This window comes from Ranitomeya variabilis, chromosome 2, assembly GCF_051348905.1.
Source record: "Ranitomeya variabilis isolate aRanVar5 chromosome 2, aRanVar5.hap1, whole genome shotgun sequence".
NCBI classification, from domain to species: domain Eukaryota; kingdom Metazoa; phylum Chordata; class Amphibia; order Anura; family Dendrobatidae; genus Ranitomeya; species Ranitomeya variabilis.
The window spans coordinates 877,707,420-877,730,332 of NC_135233.1; the positions used below are offsets into that span (position 1 = coordinate 877,707,420).

General features: G+C 42.8%; 1 protein-coding gene across 1 annotated transcript in view; it reads right to left on the minus strand.

Annotated features, from left to right (window-relative positions):
• The window catches only part of LOC143808073 (putative cation-transporting ATPase 13A4), a 370,353-nt gene that overhangs the window by 81,112 nt on the left and 266,328 nt on the right, over positions 1-22,913 (minus strand). Inside the window, exons 16-21 of the mRNA XM_077290330.1 lie at positions 17,771-17,927; positions 8,991-9,108; positions 8,602-8,726; positions 8,222-8,379; positions 3,086-3,199; positions 2,678-2,757 (exon numbers count right to left, since the gene is read on the minus strand). Of these exons, the coding sequence (XP_077146445.1) occupies positions 2,678-2,757; positions 3,086-3,199; positions 8,222-8,379; positions 8,602-8,726; positions 8,991-9,108; positions 17,771-17,927 (752 nt within the window). The remainder of the gene's footprint in view (positions 1-2,677; positions 2,758-3,085; positions 3,200-8,221; positions 8,380-8,601; positions 8,727-8,990; positions 9,109-17,770; positions 17,928-22,913) is intronic.

Consider the following 22,913-nt stretch of genomic DNA (forward strand, 5'->3'; position numbering starts at 1 on the left):
TATTCTAGAAATTTCTTTGTAAATGATGTGAGTAAGGCTATGTTCACACTTAGACATTGCTGTCCATTGAGCACTGTGTTGGGGTTTCTGTCAAAATCTCTGAAAAACTGGATTCCAAAGGAAACTCCAATGGAGCTGTTCACTTGAATGAAACGGACAGTCATTGTCTGACCTCCTTCCAGGGTTACCAACCATTCAGAAATTCCTGGACAGTTAGTAAACATACAGTAGAGCACTTTTTTGCCATGTCCATAAAAAAATTTGAGTCATCCGTGATTTTTCTGATGCTAAAGAAATTTATATATATTTTTTTCATTATAATCATCATTTTACAGTTTACAGTGAATCCAGCTTATGTCTTTCTGTGAAGGGCTGTGTGGGCCACAGGCATGTATTACTAATAATCCTCATGATTTATTATGGTTTTCAAATGTGTCCCTAAAATATTGGGTGTTTGTGATTTTTGATAAGCAGTCAAAAAAAAAAAATGAAAAGTCAACCATGCCTCCATCCTGGCAGTATTCATCTTTTTCAGAAATGCAAAAATGTGGCTCTTTCGGGGTTCCCATCGGGAATCAGGTTTTAGTGTATTCCAATAGAAACTATGACATAGGGCTCAACGTAGAGCATTATATAAATGTGAACCTAGCCTAAGTTGTATATCAGCAGATCTAGTATATAGTACAACAACCTATTTTTTATGACCAATCCAAATGCCAAAATTAGGAATTTAAAGCACACATCTAATTATAGGGACCATGAGATATGTCTGTCTTTTCTCAGCTTCATCCAAGAATGTTTTGGAACAGTAGATGGATATAACCTTGCAAATATTAACCTTAAGGTACCTTCACACGAAACAACTTTACAACGAGAACGACAACGATCCGTGACGTTGCAGCGTCCTGGCTAGCAATATCGTTGTGTTTGACACGCAGCAGCGATCTGGATCCTGCTGTGATATCGCTGGTCGTTGAATAAAGTTCAGAACTTTATTTGGTCGTCAGACCGGCGTGTATCGTCAGGTTTGACACCAAAAGCAACGATACCAGCGATGTTTTACGCTGGTAACCAGGGTAAATATCGGGTTACTAAGCGCAGGGCCGCGCTTAGTAACCCGATGTTTACCCTGGTTACCAGCGTAAAATTAAAAAAAACAAACAGTACATACTCACCTGCGCGTCCCCCGGCGTCCGCTTCCTGCTCTGACTGAGCGCCGGCCCTAAAGTGAAAGTAAAAGCACAGCGGTGACGTCACCGCTCTGCTGTTAGGGCCGGCGCTCACACAGTACAGGAAGCGGACGCCGGGGGACGCGCAGGTGAGCATGTACTGTTTGTTATTTTTACTTTTACGCTGGTAACCAGGGTAAACATCGTGTTACTAAGCGCGGCCCTGCGCTTAGCAACCCGATGTTTACCCTGGTTACCCGGGGACCTTGGCATCGTTGGTCGCTGGAGAGTTGTCTGTGTGACAGCTCTCCAGCGACCAAACAGCGACGCTGCAGCGATCGGCATCGTTGTCGCTATCGCTGCAGCGTCGCTTCGTGTAAAGGTACCTTAACTCACACATCAGTATTTGCTCAGTGTTCATATTTTTGTCTTCCTACTGCACTGATTAAACTGTTTTCAACTGACTGTTCAGTTGGGCAACTGATCACCATTCATCTCATGGCTAGTTTATTGCTAGTTTTAGGCTATGTGCACACGTTCAGGATTTTTCGCTTTTTTTTGTGGTTTTTCGCTATAACAACGCGATAATACCGCAAAAAAATGCATACATTAAGCATCCTATTATTAGAATGTAATCCGCAATTTTTGTGCACATGTTGAGTTTTTTTCCGCAGCGGAATCGCATTCTGGAAAAAAACGCAGCTTGTTCATTCCTTGTGCGGAATCGTGGGGATTCTGCACACATAGGAATGCATTGATCCGCTTATTTTCCGCATGTGGCTATGCCCACCATGCTTGAAGTAAGCGGATCATGTGCGGTTGGTACCCAGGGTGGAGGAGAGGAGACTCTCCTTCAGGCCGTGGGAACCATATAATTGTTAAAAAAAAAAAAGAATTAAAATAATAAATTGTGATATTCTCACCTTCCGGCGTCCCTCGCAGCGTTTCCGCTCCTCACGATGCTTCCGTTCCCAGTGATTCTTTGCGGCAATGACCTGTAATGATGTGGATCTTGCGAGATCACCACATCATCTGAGGTCATTGCCGCTAGGCATTATTAAGAACGGGAGCATCGCGAGGAGCGGGAAGACGGCCGGGGACACCGGAAGGTGAGAATATCATGATTTTTTATTTTTTTTAATTATTTTTAACATTTGATCTTTTTTACTATTGATGCTGCATGGGCAGCATCAATAGTAAAAAGTTGGTCAAACACTATGTTTGACAAGTGTGACCAACCTGTCAATCATGCTACAGATCGCTTGGAAAACGCTAGCATTCTGCAAGCTAATTACGCTTCTAAAATGCTAGTGTTTAGAGGGAATATGCATGCCAATTCCATATGCTTTTTACCCGCGGCACAGTTGCGTAATTGCAGCGGAAATTTCCACGGCAATTCTGGACGTGTGCACATAGCCTTAGTCTTACTGTAATATTAGGGATTTTCATGTAATTAAGCATACTATATGATACGAGATTCCTAGAATCCATTAATGTTAGAAACATACTCCATTTTTTGAAACTCTTCTATAAGATCGGATTTCTGGCCTGGAGACATTCTTGCAAAAATGGCACCGTTCAGCAATAACTGTTTGAGAACGAGAGGAAATAGAATAATACGATTGAAATTGGAAATATGTTTTGAATAAATGAAAAGATATTGGTTATGCAATAGAGACTATTCAGTACAAAATGAAATCAATGGAGCATCAAAATGAATTTTGAAATAAATGAGCACATGCATCGACTGCACCGAGTCTTACGGTATTAACTATATCCAACTCTGCCCATGAGGAGCAGGTGCTCTGTTGAACAGGAATAGCAGGAATAACATAGGCATGACCAATGGAAAATCTAGGCCCAAGTATAATGAGAGTTAGATAAACCACTGCAAGAACTCAATTATTAAACAATACCTTTGGCAATAAGCTATAGAAGTGATCCACTATAACCTGGTAGGCTTTTCCAGTCATGGCAAAACAATAGTTGGTATCTTTGTTTGATGTATCACTTTCATCAATTTCAATTACCTGAAGGTAAATTAAATTATGGTGAGGCAATAGGAACATTTTATTTTTGTCTACACATCAGAAATTGTTACAAAAATCACACATCAATGTTAACTAGTTAAAAAAATTCATATGATCGTATAGCAGTTACATCTTACAGGCTGTGCTACAGCTGCAATTATTGCTGTAACCGCAGTTTTCCTGATATAAATTAACAGCCTCATAAGTACGGTATATATAACACTGTTAGTTTGGTGAGGTGGCCCACAGTCTCCCTGACAAATGCAGATGTAACATGGAGAATAAAATACAGCCTCCATTTGGTTGTGTGCTTTTCACCTAAGAGTATATATTAAGAAGGTAAAGCAGAAGTCCAGCGTGGGTGATATCCATAAAAATTACCTTTTTATTCCATTTTCATTAAAAGCACATAAATCCAAAATCCATTTTCATATCCATAGACACAAAAACGAGTGATTCCTACCAGTGACAGTCACAGGCTTAAAGTGCATTAAAATCATACGTGTTTCAACGGTTGTGCCCCTCTCCTAATTAACCCTATGGTCTGGGGGTGCCTCGCTATTTATCTGGTTGGGATTCATGTTTATAGCTTATGCTCACATTGTGACGGGCATATCGGGGCTAATATCGCTTTGGTAGTGAGCATACTTATATAATACAGCAACTTACTATGTCCAACCTATGGAGCTACCACACTGTTTAAATATGACTATAGTCCATTGTGCGCCATTATTTAGTTCTCCTTTTGTTACATTTGTAATATTTTGCTTGTTGCAGTTTATCTGTCTGCTTTTTGTTGCACTAAACCTATGTACAAGGGATATTGCGTATCTGTACTAACATAACCAAGCACATTATCTATATCCATATTGATTGGTATTTGCACTTTATGCTTTGTTAATGTTATATTATGCATGATCTGTATAGGGGTGAGGGCCACTGGTCCTATATTTAGGCGTTTTTAAATGGTTTTATTCTGTGTTTGTCTTTTTCTGAGATGTGATTAAAGTTTTTTTATTTTTTTTGTACTTTCTATGGGTGTGCATACCATTACTGGTCTAGTCTTTTTTCTCTAGTGTTTTGCCTAAATCGTTTCACAGACTAAGTTTTGCACGCTGTCTTATTATTGATACAGGGGTGCACCCCTTATATGCATATTTATGGACTTCACCAAGAGATGTCACTGGTGAGTTAGTGTGTTACCTGTACACAGACACTGCATGCTAAGTACAGATATCCTGTGTATAATGGCACTTATGGTGATAGCATTGTGTTTTTTTTTTATTAATGATCAGTATTGCAGTATTCAGTCACTATGCAGTGGTAATATGTTGTCCGGCCAAGGTGTGGCGGTATTGGTCCCTTGTATGTGCTATTATTTGGTCACTGTGGTGGTAATATGTGGTCTGGTCATGGTGTGGTGGTAGTTGTCCCTTGTATGTGGTATTATTGGTCACCATGTGGTGGTAATATGTGATCTGGACATGGTGTGGCGGTATTTGTTTCTGGTATGTGGTATTATAGGTCACTATGTGGTAGTAATATGGTGTCTGGTGTGGTAAGGAAATTCCTAGTGGCAGCCCAGCTGGCAGCACTGCATGATCCATGCACTGGGACTGAGTGGAGGTGAGCTGATCTTCGTTGCTTTTTCTTTTATATATTAAGAAGTAACAGAAAGCCACACCATTAATTTATTGCTTAAACCATATCATAAACATGCAGTGCGTGCAGTAGTCAGGTGCAGTCAAAGACAACTAAGGTGCCCTTGTCAATTAACTAAATATGGGCCCTTGTTCTGCCGCCATACCTGCAACTTACATTGTCTTACACTCTGAAGGCTCGGTCAGATGGCTGTATAGCATGGACGACGAACACTTCGCAGTGCACGGACTGGTCAACAGCTCTCCTGACCCAAGCGTGATATCTGCATAGAGATACAGCCTGTCATGCTTCGGTCAGAAAAGCCACTGGCCGTCATCCGTATTATACTGCCTCCTGACTGTGCCCTAACAATAGTAGATATAATAGATATTAATCTTTGCTATATAGCTCCATCATGTATCCAAAGGAATGTAGTATTTTTTTGTAATTTTGTTTTTTCATTTAGAAATCTGATGGTAGTATACAAAACACAGAACAAAATTTGTTTTGCTTTCCTAAGATTCATCTGCTTCAATAGAAAAAAACTCATTAAGCAAATTATAATAACATATTCTACACTTCAAACTCTGTTCACACTTATATTGATATGCTTGTCTCACAATAATTTATTCTTAAAGGGAATCTGTCACACCCCTAACTGTTTATTTGTATGTGTGGCTCTTTCAAAGACAAGTCCAGCAATACCTTCACATGGCCAGTTAATTTCTCAACTACTTAAAGGTACCTTCACACTAAACGATATCGCTAGCGATCCGTGATGTTGCAGCGTCCTGGATAGCGATATCGTTGTGTTGGACAGGCAGCAGCGATCAGGATCCCGCTGTGAGATCGCTGGTCGTTGCTGAAAGTCCAGAACTTTATTTCGTCGCTGGATCACCCGCTGACATCGCTGAATCGGTGTGTGTGACACCGATCCAGCGATGTCTTCACTGGTAACCAGGGTAAACATCGGGTTACTAAGCGCAGGGCCGCGCTTAGTAACCCGATGTTTACCCTGTTACCATTGTAAAAGTAAAAATAAAAAAAAAATACTCACATTCCGGTGCCCGGTGTCCGCTTCCCTGCACTCCTCCTGCATCCTGTGTAAGTGCCAGCCGTAAAGCAGAGCGGTGACGTCACCACTGTGCTCTGTGGGAGATGCCTGAGATGTTCGGCGCTGACACAGGATGCAGGAGGAGTGCAGGGAAGCGGACGCCGGGCACCGGAATGTGAGTATGTGGTTTTTTTTTTACTTTTACAGTGGTAACAGGGTAAACATCGGGTTACTAAGTGCGGCCCTGCGCTTAGTAACCCGATGTTTACCCTGGTTACCAGGGGAATTCGGCATCGTTGGTCGCTGGAGAGCCGTCTGTGTGACAGCTCTCCAGCGACCACACAGCGATTAAACAGCAACGCTGCAGCGATCGGCATCGTTGTCTGTATCGCTGCAGCGTCGCTTAATGTGAAGGTACCTTAAGAAGGCTGCACTGGGCTGGGAATTGAACTGAAGTGACAGAGGCTTCAGATCTACAAATAGTTTTTCAACCTCATTTACACATCAATTGAAACACTGATTTCTCAGTAAGGCTGGGGTCACACTTGCGAGTGCAATGTGAGAAACTCACATCAATACCCGGCACTACCGCCGTCACTCAGGACCAAAGTGTGCGGCTACATGTATTTATATGCAGCTGAATGCTCCGGTCCGAACTGCCGGCAGCAGTGTCGGGTATTGATGCGAAAGTGACACCAGCCTAAGGGAGAGGAATGGGCTGGACATGTAATGGTATCAACTGACTTGTCTTTAAAAGACTTACATGAACTATCAATAGCTTAGTGGTGCAATTCTGCTGACAGATTCCCTTTAAATGAAATATTTTAGAAAATTACGCAGTTTATATGTCCATGGGAGACTAGAAGCTGCCATAATCCGATTGGCTGTGCTACATACAGGTGATGATCAGATCGTCTGTATGTAGCATAATTGCTCACTTGCTATGAGCGCCGCCCAGTGGTCGGCGCTCATAGCAATCCAACAGTGACAACAAGAGGTCTGCTGGAGACCTCTGGTTGTCATGCCAACCCATCAGTGACCCGCGATCACTTGACGGGGTCACCAGTGGGCGGGATTTCTGGTGCGCTTGCCGGAAGGGCAAGTTAAATGCATTTAGCTACTTAACAGCCGCTGGTGGATGGCGATCAAAGCAGCTGACATGTGCCGAAAAAGATTTGGCCTCAGCGCGGGAGCCCACATTAAAGGGAGGGAGTCCGACATCGGCATACTATTATGCCGGATGTCGTAAAGGGGTTAAGCCCATATTAATTACATAACTGTGCAATGAATATGTTTTGGTAAACAGCTAAAATGCCAAAACTTGTGTCAATGTCCTAATATTTCTGGATCTAACTGTATATATAGATATATACACAAGATGATGACTCACAACGCGTGAGCCAGATAACTCGTCAGGGAAGGTTATGTTACTTAAGGAGATTAAAGGTACCTTCACACTAAGCGACGCTGCAGCGATACAGACAACGATGCTGTGTGTGGTCGCTGGAGAGCTGTCACACAGACGGCTCTCCAGCGACCAACGATGCCGAAGTCCCCGGGTAACCAGGGTAAACATCGGGTTACTAAGCGCAGGGCCGCGCTTAGTAACCCGATGTTTACCCTGGTTACCATTGTAAAAGTAAAAAAAAAAACACATACTCACATTCCGGTGCCCGGCGTCCGCTTCCCTGCACTCCTCCTGCATCCTGTGTCAGCGCCGAACATCTCCGGCATCTCCCACAGAGCACAGCGGTGACGTCACCGCTCTGCTTTACGGCCGGCACTTACACAGGATGCAGAAGGAGTGCAGGGAAGCGGACGCCGGGCACCGGAATGTGAGTATGTGTTTTTTTTTTTTACTTTTACAATGGTAACCAGGGTAAACATCGGGTTACTAAGCGCGGCCCTGCGCTTAGTAACCCGATGTTTACCCTGGTTACCAGTGAAGACATCGCTGGATCGGTGTCACACACACCAATTCAGCGATGTCAGCAGGAGATCCAGCGACGAAATAAAGTTCTGGACTTTCAGCAACGACCAGCTATCTCACAGCGGGATCCTGATCGCTGCTGCGTGTCAAACACAACGATATCGCTATCCAGGACGCTGCAACGTCACGAATCGCTATCGTTATCGTTGTAAAATCGCTTAGTGTGAAGGTACCCTTAGTTAACATTGCACAAGTCATTGACCAATGTCAAGTGAGGTGTTGAATTACACTTTTTTGCTTCACTACATTCCAGTTCTTTGCTATCTGTATCATGATAAACTTTGCTACATATGTGAATATATAATACTAAAATTTGGGAACATCTAAAATGTCTTACTGTAATTTCTTTATCGTCTGCATTTTCCATATATCTCCATGTAATGGATGCAGGGCAGCTCTCAGTTGGCTCGCATGCTTCGATTAAAGTCACACTGGTATCTTTTTGGACAATGCCTGAATTTCTTGCAACAGTTATGGCTGTCTGAAGATTATCACCTTTAGTGGAAAAATATATGAAGGTATAACAATTGAATTTCTGGTTTTGAGTCTTATCTATGGTCCCCCTTACCTAATCATATTACTAAGCTGGTAGCCATAATTTAGAGTCTGTATTTCGGCCACAATAGCTTGACCCCTACAACAATCCTTCTGATCTGAACTTATGTCTCCACAGTTCTCCTCCCATCACCTTTAATAATGCATTTTGTGGGATTATACCTGTAATCATAACAGGCCGAATTAATGCATTGGTTATCTCCTTTAAAACTGGAATAGTTTCAGGTTTCAATCGATTTTCTAGTATCAGAAGACCAAGAAATATAAGGTCTGATTCCACCTCCTCCCTTAAAATAAATAAAATGGAGAACACTGATGTGACAAGTCAGTAGCACATATCAATCTGATGCAAAGTACAGGCTACATAAAAAACAGAAAATATATATTTTAGATTGATCTGGAATTATAAATTAAAATGTGCAGTTATCGTATTTGGACTTTGTAATTGATAGAAAACTTCCATATGTCTGTCTAAAACAGTGCAACAAACAGCTAATACAACATCTACAAGTAATTTCCAATTTGTAAGATATTCAACTATTAATATTTACCTTGTGTAACTTTCTGTGTCCATATCCTTTGTAAATTGTATTATTTTATACGCCAGTCCTATCACTCTGAAGCCCTGGGTTGTATATAAATAGAGCTCACTACAAAAATTTTCAGGGACTGAGAAAATGAACAAAATTACAAACCATCCAATTTTTTGCTCAGCTACTTATTACAGTTAACAATAAAACTTATAGTGGATTTTCAGTCAAAATAATTTTTAGATACATTTTCTTTTTATCAAAGAACCTTTTAAACACAGATGTGACGACACAATTACCACTTCCCGACTGATACATTAGAAGATGCAGTTTTCATGCCTGGCCGTCTCTATCGATCTGCATGTTCTACGTTAATCAGATCTTCAGATTTACAAACGAACTGAGGATGTGTGCTTTGGCAATCAAACTGTCGGTGACTCAGTTATTTTCTTGTCCAGTTGAGTACTCAATGATATTGTCTACAGTGGTAGAGGCTTAACCCCTTAAGCCCCAAGGGTGGTTTGCATGTTAATGACCAGGCCAATTTTTACAATTCTGACCACTGTCCCTTTATGAGGTTATAACTCTTGAACGCTTCAACGGATCCAGGTGATTCTGACACTGTTTTCTCGTGACACATTGTACTTCATGACAGCAGTAAAATTTCTTTGATATTACCTGCGTTTATTTGTGAAAAAAATGGAAATTTGGCAAAAATTTGGAAAATGTTGCAATTTTCCAAATTTGTATTTTTATGCAATTAAATCACAGAGATACGTCACACAAAATACTTAATAAGTAACATTTCTCACATGTCTACTTTATTTTTTTGTTAGGGAGTTATAAGGGTTTAAATTTGACCAGCAATTTCACATTTTACAACACATTTTTTTTTAGGGACCACATCTCATTTGAAGTCATTTTGAGGGGTCTATATGATAGAAAATAACCAAGTGTGACACCATTCTAAAAACTGCACCCCTCAAGGTGCTCAAAATCACATTCAAAAAGTTTATTAACCCTTCAGGTATTTCACAGGAATTTTTGGAATGTTTAAATAAAAATGAACATTTAACTTTTTTACACAAAAAATTTAATTTAGCTCCAATTTGTTTTATTTTACCAAGGGTAACAGGAGAAATTGGACCCCAAAAGTTGTTGAACTATTTGTCCTCAGTACGCCGATACCCCATATGTGGGGGTAAACCACTGTTTGGGCGCATGGCAGAGCTCGGAAGCGAAGGAGCGCCATTTGACTTTTCAATGCAAAATTGACAGGAATTGAGATGGGACACCATGTTGCGTTTGGAGAGCCACTGATGTGACTAAACATTAAAACCCCCAACAAGTGACACCATTTTGGAAAGTAGACCCCCTAAGGAACTTATCTAGATGTGTGGGAGCACTTCGACCCACCAAGTGCTTCACAGAAGTTTATAATGCAGAGCCGTAAAAATAAAAAATCATATTTTTTCACAAAAATGAACTTTTGCCCCCAATTTTTTATTTTCCCAAGGATAAGAGAAGAAATTGTACCCCAAAAGTTGTTGTACAATTTGTCCTGAGAATGCTGATACCCCATATGTGGGGGTAAGCCACTGTTTGGGCGCATGGCGGAGCTTGGAAGGGAAGGAGCGCCATTTGACTTTTCATTGCAAAATTGACTGGAATTGAGATGGGATGCCATGTTGAATTTGGAGAGCCACTGATGTGCCTAAACATTAAAACCCCCAACAAGTGACACCTAGGGTTGAGCGAAACGGGTCGGCCATTTTCAGAAGTCGCCGACTTTTGGCAAAGTCGGGTTTCATGAAACCCGACCCCTGTGTGGGGTCGGCCATGAGGTCGGCGATCTTCTGAATCTGGTATCGGAATTCCGATACTGAGTTCCGATATGTTTGCGATATCGGGAATCGGTATCGGAATCCATGTTTAAGTGTAAAATAAAGAATCAAAATAAAAAATATTGATATACTCACCCTCGGACGCGCCTTGGTACTAACCGGCAGCCTTCCTTCCTAAGAATGAGCGCGTGAATGACCTGCGGTGACGTCGCGGCTTGTGATTGGTCACGTGAGCGGTCACATGGGCGGTCACGCGACCAATCACAAGCCGCGGCGTCATCTAAGGCCCTTCACGCACTCATTCTCAGGAAGGAAGGCTGCCGGAAAGAAGCAGGGCGCGTCCGAGGGTGAGTATATACCTAATAGGAATATACTTACCTAATAGGAATATACTCACCCTCGGACGCGCCCTGCTTCTTTCCGGCAGCCTTCCTTCCTAAGAATGAGCGCGTGAAGGGCCTTAGATGACATTGCGGCTTGTGATTGGTCGCGTGACCGCCCATGTGACCGCTCACGCGACCAATCACAAGCCGCGACGTCACCGCAGGTCATTCACGCGCTCATTCTTAGGAAGGAAGGCTGCCGGTTAGTACCAGGGCGCGTCCGAGGGTGAGTATATCAATATTTTTTATTTTGATTCTTTATTTTACACATTAATATGGATCCCAGGGCCTGAAGGAGAGTTTCCTCTCCTTCAGACCCTGGGAACCATAGTATCCCATTGCACTGCATTGGGTTTCGTGTTTCGGCCGACCCCGACCCCGACTTTTTTATAGGATCAGCCGATTTCACTCAACCCGACTTTTGAGAAAGTCGGGTTTCGTTAAACCCGACCCGATCCTATAAAAATAAAAGTCGCTCAACCCTAGTGACACCATTTTGGAAAGTAGACCCCCTGAGGAATTCATCTAGATGTGTTGTGAGAGCTTTGAACCCCCAAGTGTTTCACTACAGTTTATAACGCAGAGCCGTGAAAATAAAAATTATTTTTTCCACAAAAATTATTTTTTAGCCCTCAGTTTTGTATTTTCCCAAGGGTAACAGGAGAAATTGGAGCCCAAAAGTTGTTGAACTATTTATCCTCAGTACGCTGATACCCAACATGTGGGGAGGAAACCACCGTTTGGGCGCATGGGAGAGCTCGGAAGGGAAGGAGCGCCATTTGGAATGCAGATTTAGATGGAATGGTCTGTAGGCATCACATTGCGTTTGCAGAGCCCCTAATGTACCTAAACAGTAGAAACCCCCCAAAAGTGATGCCATATTGGAAACTAGACCCCCCAATGAACTTATCTAGATGTGTTGTGAGAACTTTGAACCCCCAAGTGTTTCACTACAGTTTATAACACAGATCCGTGAAAATAAAAAATCTTTTTTCCACAAAAATTATTTTTTAGCCCCCACGTTTGCATTTTCCCAAGGGTTACAGGAGAAATTGGACCCCAAAAGTTGTTGTCCAGTGTGTTCTGAGTAGGCTGATACCCCATATGTTGGGGTAAACCCCTGTTTGGGCGCACAGGAGAGCTCGGAAGGGAAGGAGCACTGTTTTACTTTTTCAGCGCAGAATTGGCTGGAATTGAGATCGGACGCCATGTCGCGTTTGGAGAGCCCCTGATGTTCCTAAACAGTGGAAACTGTTGTGATTTTGCTTTTTGCTCCCTCTAGTGGTCATTAGTGATTTGACTCTGGAGCGTCTGTCTTTTCCTATATCCTCACCTGGGCCGTTAGTTCAGGGGCGTTGCTATATAAGCTCCCTAGACCTTCAGTTCAATGCCTGGCATCGTTGAAATCAGAGCTAATCTGTTGTGCTCTTGTCCTCTGATCCTGGTTCCTGTTTTTCAAGCTAAGTCTGCTTCTTTGCTTTTTGCTTTTGTTTTGTTTGGTATTTTTGTCCAGCTTGTTCCTATCTGTATCTTGACCTTTGCTGGAAGCTCTAGGGGGCTGGTGTTCTCCCCCCGGACCGTTAGACGGTTCGGGGGTTCTTGAATCTCCAGCGTGGATTTTTATAGGGTTTTTGTTGACCAGATAAGTTATCTTGCTATATTCTGCTATTAGTAAGCTGGCCTCTCTTTGCTGAACCTGGTTCATTTCTGTGTTTGTCATTTCCTCTTACCTCACCGTTATTATTTGTGGGGGGCTTGTATCTTGCTTTGGGGTCCCTTTCTCTGGAGGCAAGAGAGGTCTTTGTTTTCTTCTCCTAGGAGTAGTTAGATTCTCCGGCTGGCGCGAGTCATCTAGCGATCCGTAGGCATGATCCCCGGCTACTTCTAGTGTTGGCGTTAGGAGTAGCTATTTGGTCAACCCAGTTACCACAGCCCTATGAGCTGGATTTTTGTATCTTACAGACTTACACGTTCCTCTGAGACCCTGTCCACTGGGGTCATAACAGTCACCCCCACCACCAGAGAACCAACCACATCAGGTACTGAAGCCTCCGCCTGGAGAGACGAGAATCCAAGATCTTCTCCACCACGTACTCCAACTCGCCCTCAACCAACACCGGAGCAGGAGGCTCAGCAGAAGGAACCACAGGCACAACGTACCGCCGCAACAAGGACCTATGAAACACGTTGTGGATAGCAAACGACACAGGTAGATCCAGGCGAAAGGATACAGGATTAAGAATTTCCAGAACCCCCGAACCGTCTAACGGTCCGGGGGGAGAACACCAGCCCCCTAGAGCTTCCAGCAAAGGTCAAGATACAGATAGGAACAAGCTGGACAAAAATACCAAACAAAACAAAAGGAAAAAGCAAAGAAGCAGACTTAGCTTGAAAAACAGGAACCAGGATCAGAGGACAAGAGCACAACAGATTAGCTCTGATTTCAACGATGCCAGGCATTGAACTGAAGGTCCAGGGAGCTTATATAGCAATGCCCCTGAACTAACGGCCCAGGTGAGGATATAGGAAAAGACAGACGCTCCAGAGTCAAATCACTAATGACCACTAGAGGGAGCAAAAAGCAAAATCACAACAGGAAACCCCCCAATTCTAACTGAAACCCTAATCCAAACACATCCCTAACCCTAATCCCAACGGTAACCCTATCCACACCCCTAACCCTGACACACCCCTAATCCTAATCCCAACTCTAATCCCAACCGTAAATGTAATCCAAACCCTATCCCCAACTTTAGCCCCAAACCTAAACCTAACTTTAGCCCCAACCCTAACTGTAGCCCTAACCCTAGCCCCAACCCTAACCCTAGCCCCAACCCTAACCCTAGCCCCAACCCTAACCCTAGCCCCAATCCTAGCCCTAACCCTAGCTCCAACCCTAAACCTAGCCCCAACCCTAACCCTAGCCCCAACCCTAACCCTAGCCCCAACCCTAAACGTAACCCTAATGGGAAAATGGAAATAAATACATTTTTTTAATTTTATTATTTTTCCCTAACTAAGGGGGGGATGAAGGGGGGTTTGATTTACTATTTATAGCAGGTATTTTAGCGGATTTTTATGATTGGCAGCTGTCACACACTAAAAGACACTTTTTATTGCAAAAAATAGTTTTTGCGTCTCCACATTTTGAGAGCTATAATTTTTCCATATTTTGATTCACAGAGTCTTGTGAGGTCTTGTTTTTTGCGGGACGTGTTGACATTTTTATTGGAACCATATTTGGGCACATTACATTTTTTGATCGCTTTTTATTCCGATTTTTGTGAGGCAGAATGACCAAAAACCAGCTATTCATGAATTTCTTTTGGGGGGGGCGTTTATGCCATTCCGCGTTTGGTAATTGTTCGGGTCAGTACGATTACAGTGATACCTCATTTATATCATTTTTTATGTTTTGGCGCTTTTATACGATAAAAACTATTTTATATAAAAAATTATTATTTTTGTATCGCTTTATTCTGAAGACTATAACTTTTTAATTTTTTTGCTGATGATGCTGTGTGGTGGCTCATTTTTTGCGGGACAAGATTACATTTTCAGCGGTTTCATGGATATTTATATCCTTTTTTTATTGCGTGTTATTCCACTTTTTGTTCGGCGGTATGATAATAAAGCGTTGTTTTTTGCCTCATCTTTTGTGACGGTGTTCACTGAAGGGGTTAACTAGTGGGACAGTTTTATAGGTGGGGTCATTACAGACGCGGCGATACTAAATATGTGTACTTTTATTGTTTTGTTTTTTTATTTAGATAAAGAAATGTATTTGTTGGAGCAATTTTTTTTTCTTCATTTAGGGTTTTTTATTTTTTTTAACACATTTGAATTTTTTTCTCTTTTGTGCATTGTCCCATGGAGGGACATGATACTATAGGGTCAGATCGCTGATCTGACACTTTGCACAGCACTGTATCAGATCAGCGATCTGACAGGCAGGGCTGCAGGCTTACCAGCGCCTGCTCTGAGCAGGCGCTGGTAAGTCACCTCCCTGCAGGACCCGGATGCAGCCCCATGGCCATTTTGGATCCGGGGCCTGCAGGGAGGAGGTAGGAGACCTTCGGAGCAACGTGATCACATTGCGTTGCTCCAAGGGTCTCAGGGAAGCACGCAGGGAGCCCCCTCCCTGCGCGACGCTTCCCTATGCCGCCGGAAAGCTGCGATCATCTTTGATCGCAGTGTGCCAGGGGTTAATGTGCCAGGAGCGGTTCGTGACCGCTCCTGGCACATAGTGCCAGATGTCAGCTGCAATAATCAGCTGACACCCGGCCGCGATCGGCCGCGCTCCCCCCGTGAGCGTGGCTGATCGCGCTGGACATACTGTTCGGTCCTTGGGAAGTAGGGCCCACCCCACATGGATGGAATAGTACGTCCAATGGTAGAAAGGGGTTAAAAATCTTCCCCATACAAATGGCTAGTAATGGCAGGAAGACATTATTTGCACAAAGCAAGTGACAACAAATGGTGCTATGTCCGCATTGTATGATCATGTTCTCATGGCACATCAGACATTGCACTGTTTATCATTAAAACAAATGTCTCTATCATTGTGCGACACATATATGTACAATATGGCTTTCTGAGTGTGCAGTATAGTAATATGTATTATTTGTCTCTGTTGCACCTCAGCACCTTTCTGGGCCATATGGGAATTATGTGGGCACTGTACATGTCTATGTGAGATTTTTTTCCTATGTATTATGCTATATGGGCACATTATGAAATATATAGATGAGCTATGGCATCAGTTATTGCAGAATTTGAATACCACTCGATAGCCATTTTCGGGATAAATATATATACTCTGTATATGTGTATATACAGCTCTGGCAAAAATTAAGAGACCACTGCAAAATGTTCAGTTTGTCTGATTTTTCTCTTTATAGGTAAATTTTTGAGTAAAATGTAAATTGTCCATATATTCGATAAACTTCTGATATCATGTCTCCGAATTTCCAAGCAATACATTTTGTATTTTTTTATTCTGAAAAGGAGAAATGGTCTAAATTTAAAAAAAAAAGTTCTTTCAGACCTCAAATAATGCAAGGAAAACAAGTTCATAATCATTTAGTAACAACAATACAAATGTTTTAACTCATGAAGAGTTCAGAAATCAATATTTTGTGGAATAACCATTATTTTTAATCACAGCTTTCATGCGTCTTGGCATGCTTTCCACCAGTCTTTCATACTGCTTCCAGAGCAAAAATGTAAGCAGTTCTTCTTTGTTTGATGGCTTGTGACTATCCATCATCCTCTTGATTACATTCCAGAGGTTTTCAATGGGATTTAAGTCTGGAGATTGGCCTGCCCATGACAAGGGTTTGATGTGGTGGTCTCTTAATTATTGCCAGAGCTGTATACATATACACAGTAGAAACAGTTGTGCTCAAAAGTTAACATACCCGGCAGAATTTTTGCCTTCTTGGCCTTTTTTCAGAGAATATGAATGATAACACCAAAACATTCTCTCCACTCATGGTTAGTGGTTGGGTGAAGCCATTTATTGTCAAACTACTGTGTTTTCTCTTTTTAAATCATAATGACAACCCACAACTTCCAAATGACCGTGATGAAAAGTTTACATACCCTGGTGATTTTAGCCTGATAACATACACAGAAGTTGACACAAATGGGTTTGAATGGCTACTAAAGGTAACATTTTCACCTGTGACCTGTTTGCTTGTAATCAGTGTGTGTGTATAAAAGTTGAGTGAGTTTCTGGGATCCAGACAGACTCTGCATATTTCAACCAGCCACTGATGTTTCTGGATTGTGAGTCATGGGGAAAGCAAAAGAATTGTCAAGGGATCTATGGGATAAGGTAGTTGAATTGTATAAAACAGGAAAGGGATACAAAAAAATATCCAAGGAATTGATAATGCCAGTCAGCAGCGTTCAAACTGCAATTAACAAATGGAAAATCAGGGCAAAAGCACAGTCAGGTAGACCAACAAAAATGTAATCCTCAACTGCCAGGAAATTTGTTTGGTGTAGTATTTAGCCAGCATTGCAAATTTGATCATATTGTACACGTCAGTGCTTAGGTATATTAAAATAGTAAAATATCGCATCTTTAGCTATTTGAATTGTAAATACTTAGTAAATACAAATTTGTATACTTTACCAATGAGTCTGCATATTCTGTGCTGCTGTATCTGCATACTTGTTTACATAAGCTATATATCCTACAACTGGCCACTGTGCCAAACAGTGCTATGTTTGAGTTGTTTTACATTATGTGAACAAAATATAGGTGTGAATGGGCACATTATGGTACTTTCTTGGTGCAAGTTTATGATATAAACTATAGGCACTATGTTGCCATTTTTTGCCTTATTCCCTGGATTGTTTTACAGGGACACAAATTAGTATGATGTGGGCATTTACCAATTAGAGATTTGATCTAAGATTAAAGTAACTATATGTACAGTCATTATGTTTAATGTGCTGATCAATAGGTTCATTGCAGCATCTATTTTCACAGCTTCTATTTGAGATACAGTATGTGTGACTATACTTAACCCAAGTAAGTTTATTTATGTTCTAAAGCCATTACCTGATTCAGGAGTGCAAAAGTTTTTTACCATTTCTGGTGCTCCCTTCATGAAAACTAAGTGTTCTTCCCCTCCTATAACTTGGGATATAACAGTCATACGTTGGAGGCTTGAGGAAAATGGAAATTGTTGCAGTATGATAACTCCATCCACTGTAGTCTATCAACAGATATTAAAAATTATAAAAAGGTAAAACAAAACAGATTTAAAGGTCACCTGTCACCTGAAAAAACACTATTAACCTGCAGACGTGGGGTCAATATGCAGGTTAATAGTGTTTTTAGCCCATACCGGCACAATCAATTACAGGCACGCTGCTGGGAGGAAGATAACAGGCAGCATTCTGGTTTTAGTCACAGGGATGACGCCGATTCTGTCGCCGCTGTGTGTAGAGAGCAGTGGCTGTAACCGCACCCTCCACACTGACTGGGCTTTCTGTGCACAGAGAGATGACCGAACCCGCAACACCCCCATGATTGAAACCAGAATGCTGTCAGGAGAATAAATGTAATTTTCATCCAGCATCATGGGTCTAAGTGCCATCGGTGGCGGCGGGGGGTTTGAAAACGCTATTAACCTGCAGATTAACTCCATATCTGCAGGTAAATTAATGGCATTTTTTCAGGTGACGGGTTACATTTAATATACATGTTTATAAATTATCTCAAAAGCAAAAAACAGCCTGTCTATTGCAGTAATACTATCTATATATCCATTGTGATGCAGCGGTAGCACCGTACACAGTGAAAGGGGGATGTCACAGTGGCTGCGACCTGGTCTGTGGCCCTGGGCCTCAATGTTAAAGGGGAAAATGTTCAAAATTTGTTGTGACGCCACCTGTGGAGTTTGGTCAGTAGTAGGACCGACGCTGCATTGAAGGGGTCCCCTTGAGGATGTTGCAGCAGCACGGGTGTTACTCAGGTGAAGCGGGGTCCCCAGGGGTTCTATGGTGTAGGGCGTGGATGGTATAGCCAGTAAATAAATGGAGGAGACAAGTTGTAAGTCTTTACCTGGTTTACTGTAGGTTGCTGGCCACAGTCCAGGGTACCAGACATGGATGATGGTGGTCCGGCCAACTCAGAGGCAATGGAGATTTCCCTTGTTTGGTAGAGGTCCATGATCCCTTGTAACTAGCACCCTTAAAGGCGAGTTCCCTGCTGCCTGAAGCTTCCAGCAGAGTCATCTATTCCCCCTGTCCTAAGACAGGTACTGCATGACGGGCAGCTTGAGCCTTTTACCAGGACTCTATCATGCACTGGGCTCCTCAGGTGCTGCTGCGTCTCAGGTGTGGTGCGGGCAGTTAACGTGTAGTGTCGTGCCCTCTGGTTCTGCTCTGTGTCCTAGAGTCTCACAAAAGCCTTGGGCTCCCGGTTCCCGGGTTCTGCACTTCAGCTCTGAGGGTGCCCTTCCACAGTTCCCCTCTGAGCTCTGTTCCTCTCCTGTGCTCCTTCCGTTCCGGCTACTCCATATTCAACCCTTCCAGGTTATCTGTCCTTCCAGAGGCTGCAGCTCCCTCTAGTGGCTGCCAGACCTCTCTGTCTGCACTCATTTCCAGACTTCCTTCTACTTCAGTGTCTCTCAACCACTGTCCTAACTCCTCCTCCAGGTCAGGATACATAAAGCCTAGGGAAGCTCCCCTGAATCTGGGTACTGAGCTCCCCCTCCTGGCCTGGATTCAGAATGTGTTGCATGTGTGTGCCTTAAACAAGATTTCCAGCTCCAGGACGTAAATATAAAAATATTGTATCTTTATTCCATAATTTAAAATAGCAAAGGCTGACAAAAAAACGGAGAAAAGATCACACGGCAGTCATGACTGAACGCGTTTCGAACACTAAGTTCTTAGTCCTCAGTACCAGTGGTACTGGTCATGACTGCCGTGTGATCTTTTCTCTGCTTTTTTGTCAGCCTTTGCTATTTTAAATTATGGATTAAAGATACAATATTTTTATATTTACGTCCTGGAGCTGGAAATCTTGCTTTGTTTGGAGCTTCATCCACGTTACAGCGGAGACGTCTTTTCCCTGCTCGGATGCTATAACCACAGCTTTTGGACTTTTATGGGTGAGCTGAATACTCTTGTTTTTTTCTGACGTGTGTGCCTTACCTGGTGAAGAGAACCCCATTGCCTCTGCGCATGACATTACCCTCCCCAAAGGAAAAGCAAAATCACTGCAGCAACCGGTCACCTGGGGTGCTGCATACGTTCAAACAAAGCTTTCCTTTAATGTGCTACTTCACACAGTCTTATTAGAAATACACCATACATGCTTCTTCATCCAGACCAATGGAAATACATACTACCCGGCTTCGTCATACAGTCCATTAGAAATACACAATACACGGCTTTAGCTTGCAGTCAATAAACAGGCCGGACTTCCCTCTGTCCAGTTTCCCTAGGTGACTACATGCCGGTACCAAGTCTCTTTACTCACGCGTGCACCACACGCTATCCTCCAGATTGTAGCCTGGTAAACAAAAGACAGCCCGAGATGCAGGATGTCAGTCTCTTTGGTTCCTTTTGCCCCTGTGTTGCTCCACACAGCAAGAGCTCTGCAGACAACTGCTCTGTCTGCTTTCAAGACCTACACTGACACACCTCCCCCTCTACTACAGGGCTCTTAATCAGTCACTGCTTCACTATTCTATTTACAGCTACACCTGTGTCTGCAGTACACCCTCATGGCCTCAATATGCCTCCGTGCACCTTCTGGAGTGCACAAACAGCGTCCCCTAGCTGTAACAGGGGTCACTGCCTCACACATCCATCAATTTAATCTTCACTTTCCTATTCTCTGGGTAGAATTATACAGAGAGCATAACTCTAAAAGACACAACAATTTGAAGAAGAAAAAAAACAACAAAACAGCAATATTTACTTGTAGTTTCTATCTTATTTTTTACCATTTAATAGGACAAAGTTCCTTTAAAATGCAGAATTTGTAATAATTCAAATTTAGTGTTTAAGGGATTGAATGAGTGAGGAGACAAACACAGCAATGCATCAACAGAATGTCTGCAAGCGAACCTCTGCTGACCTAAAGAGAAAGCAGAGAGAATTACTCTAGGGCCAGGGTCACTCTTGCGAGTGTGATACGAGAAACTCGCGTGAGTCTCTCACAACACCACTTGGGACCGAAGTCTGTGGCTGCATGTATTTCTATGCAGCCGCACGCTCCGGTCCTGAGTGCTGGCGGCAGCGCCGGGTATTGATGTGAGAGACTCACACAAGTTTATCGCATCACACTCGCAAATGTGACCCCGGCCTAGTAGGAACTAAAGAAAAGGATTAGGGGAGACACCAGATCAGGTGAAAGCTGTGGCGCAGTTAAAATTATAAAAAGCTGAATAAGGCAGAGAAGAGGAGGAGTCAGTGTTTGGACCTGTAGCAGGACGGATGTGTGAGCAGCATAGTTTGCTTATAGTTGCCATTACGAGAGACCAGAACAAAGTGAAGACCCGAACTACCAGACCTAAATGAAGACCAGACCCGAGTTAAAAGCCAAGAGACCATATCAGAGTGAAAAACTGAGAGACCAGACCCAAGTGGAGACGATAAACCAGAAGTAATAATATAAATAATACTCATTAATATTTTTATAGGGCCAACATATTCCGCAACACTTAATTTTTTAGAGGGAACTTGCGCAGACAATAAAGATATTACAGAATAGCACACAACTCATATACCAAAAAAAGGGAAGGCCCTGCTCACAATCTTACAATCTATGAGGAAATAGGGGAGACACGAAAGGTGAATGATAAAATGTGCCTATATTGTATTGTACAGACATAATATACTAAATGGGGTATGCACATAACACTGCATGCACCGGTCAACAGCCAGTATGTGTACAGTACAGACACAGAGGGCTATTAAGTGTATGGAGGATGTGTGAACTGATGCTTTGAGGATCATGATTTTGAAGAAAATTATCTTATGGGCAAAAAGGGGATAGTTAAATAAGTGAGGTGGGGCGACAGGCCAGACTAAAAAAATGCATTTGTAGGCCACACTTAAAATTGTGGGTAATCAAATTGTCCTTATTAGTGCATTCCAAATAATAGGCGCAGCACAAGAGAAATCATGGAAACAGGAGGGGGAGGTTCAGATTATTGAGGATGTAAAGGAACCGTCACACTCAGCAACTTTGCAAAGAGATCGACAACAATCCGTGACGTTGCAGCGTCCTGGATAGCGATCTCGCTGTGTTTGACACGCAGCAGCGATCTGGATCCCGCTGTGCCATCAATGGTCGGAGCTAGAAGTCCAGAACTTTATTTCATCGCCAGGTCGGCGTGTATCGTCATGTTTGACATCAAAAGCAACGACACCAGCAACGAGCATAGGGGGCATCGCAGCGTCTCCTTCTAGCCAGTCGGTACACTTCAGCTGTTTGACATGGAGCTAACAACCAGCGAGAACGAGAAGTGAGTCGCCGTTACGTCACTGGATCGCTCCTGCATCGTTCTGGAGTTGCTGTGTTTGACGTCTCTACAGCGACCTAAACAGCGACGCTCCAGCAATCTAGTTTAGGTCGGCTCGTTGTCTATATCGCCGCAGCATCGCTGAGTGTGACGGTACCTTTAGTCTTAGGTCATTATCAGAATGCAGGGCATGGGTAGAGTGGTAGACTGTGATGAGGGAGGAAATGAATAGTGGTGCTAAACCATGGCGCTCTTTGTGGATGACAGTGATAAGTTCATATTTAACTCTATATCGGATGGTGTCTCAGTGGTTAGCACTGCAGCCTTGCAGAGCGGGATTGCTGGGTTCATATCTCACCAAGGACAACATCTGCAAGGAGTTTGTATGTTCTCCCCGTGTTTGCGTGGGTTTCCTCTGGGCACTACGGTTTCCTCCCACATTCCAAAGACATACTGATAGGGAATTTAGATTGTGAGCCCCATCGGGGACAGCGATGATAATTTGTGAAAACTGTAAAGCGCTGCGGAAAATGTTAGCGCCATATAAAAAATAAAGATTATTATTATTATATATGCAGTGGTTGGAAAGGAATATGATCCTGGCTACTGCTTTCAGGATGCATAGGAGAGGGGAGTGATTAGTAAGAAGGACACCGATTACTAGAGAGTTGCAATAGTCCAGATGAGAATGAATAACAGCTACAGTAAGAATGTTGC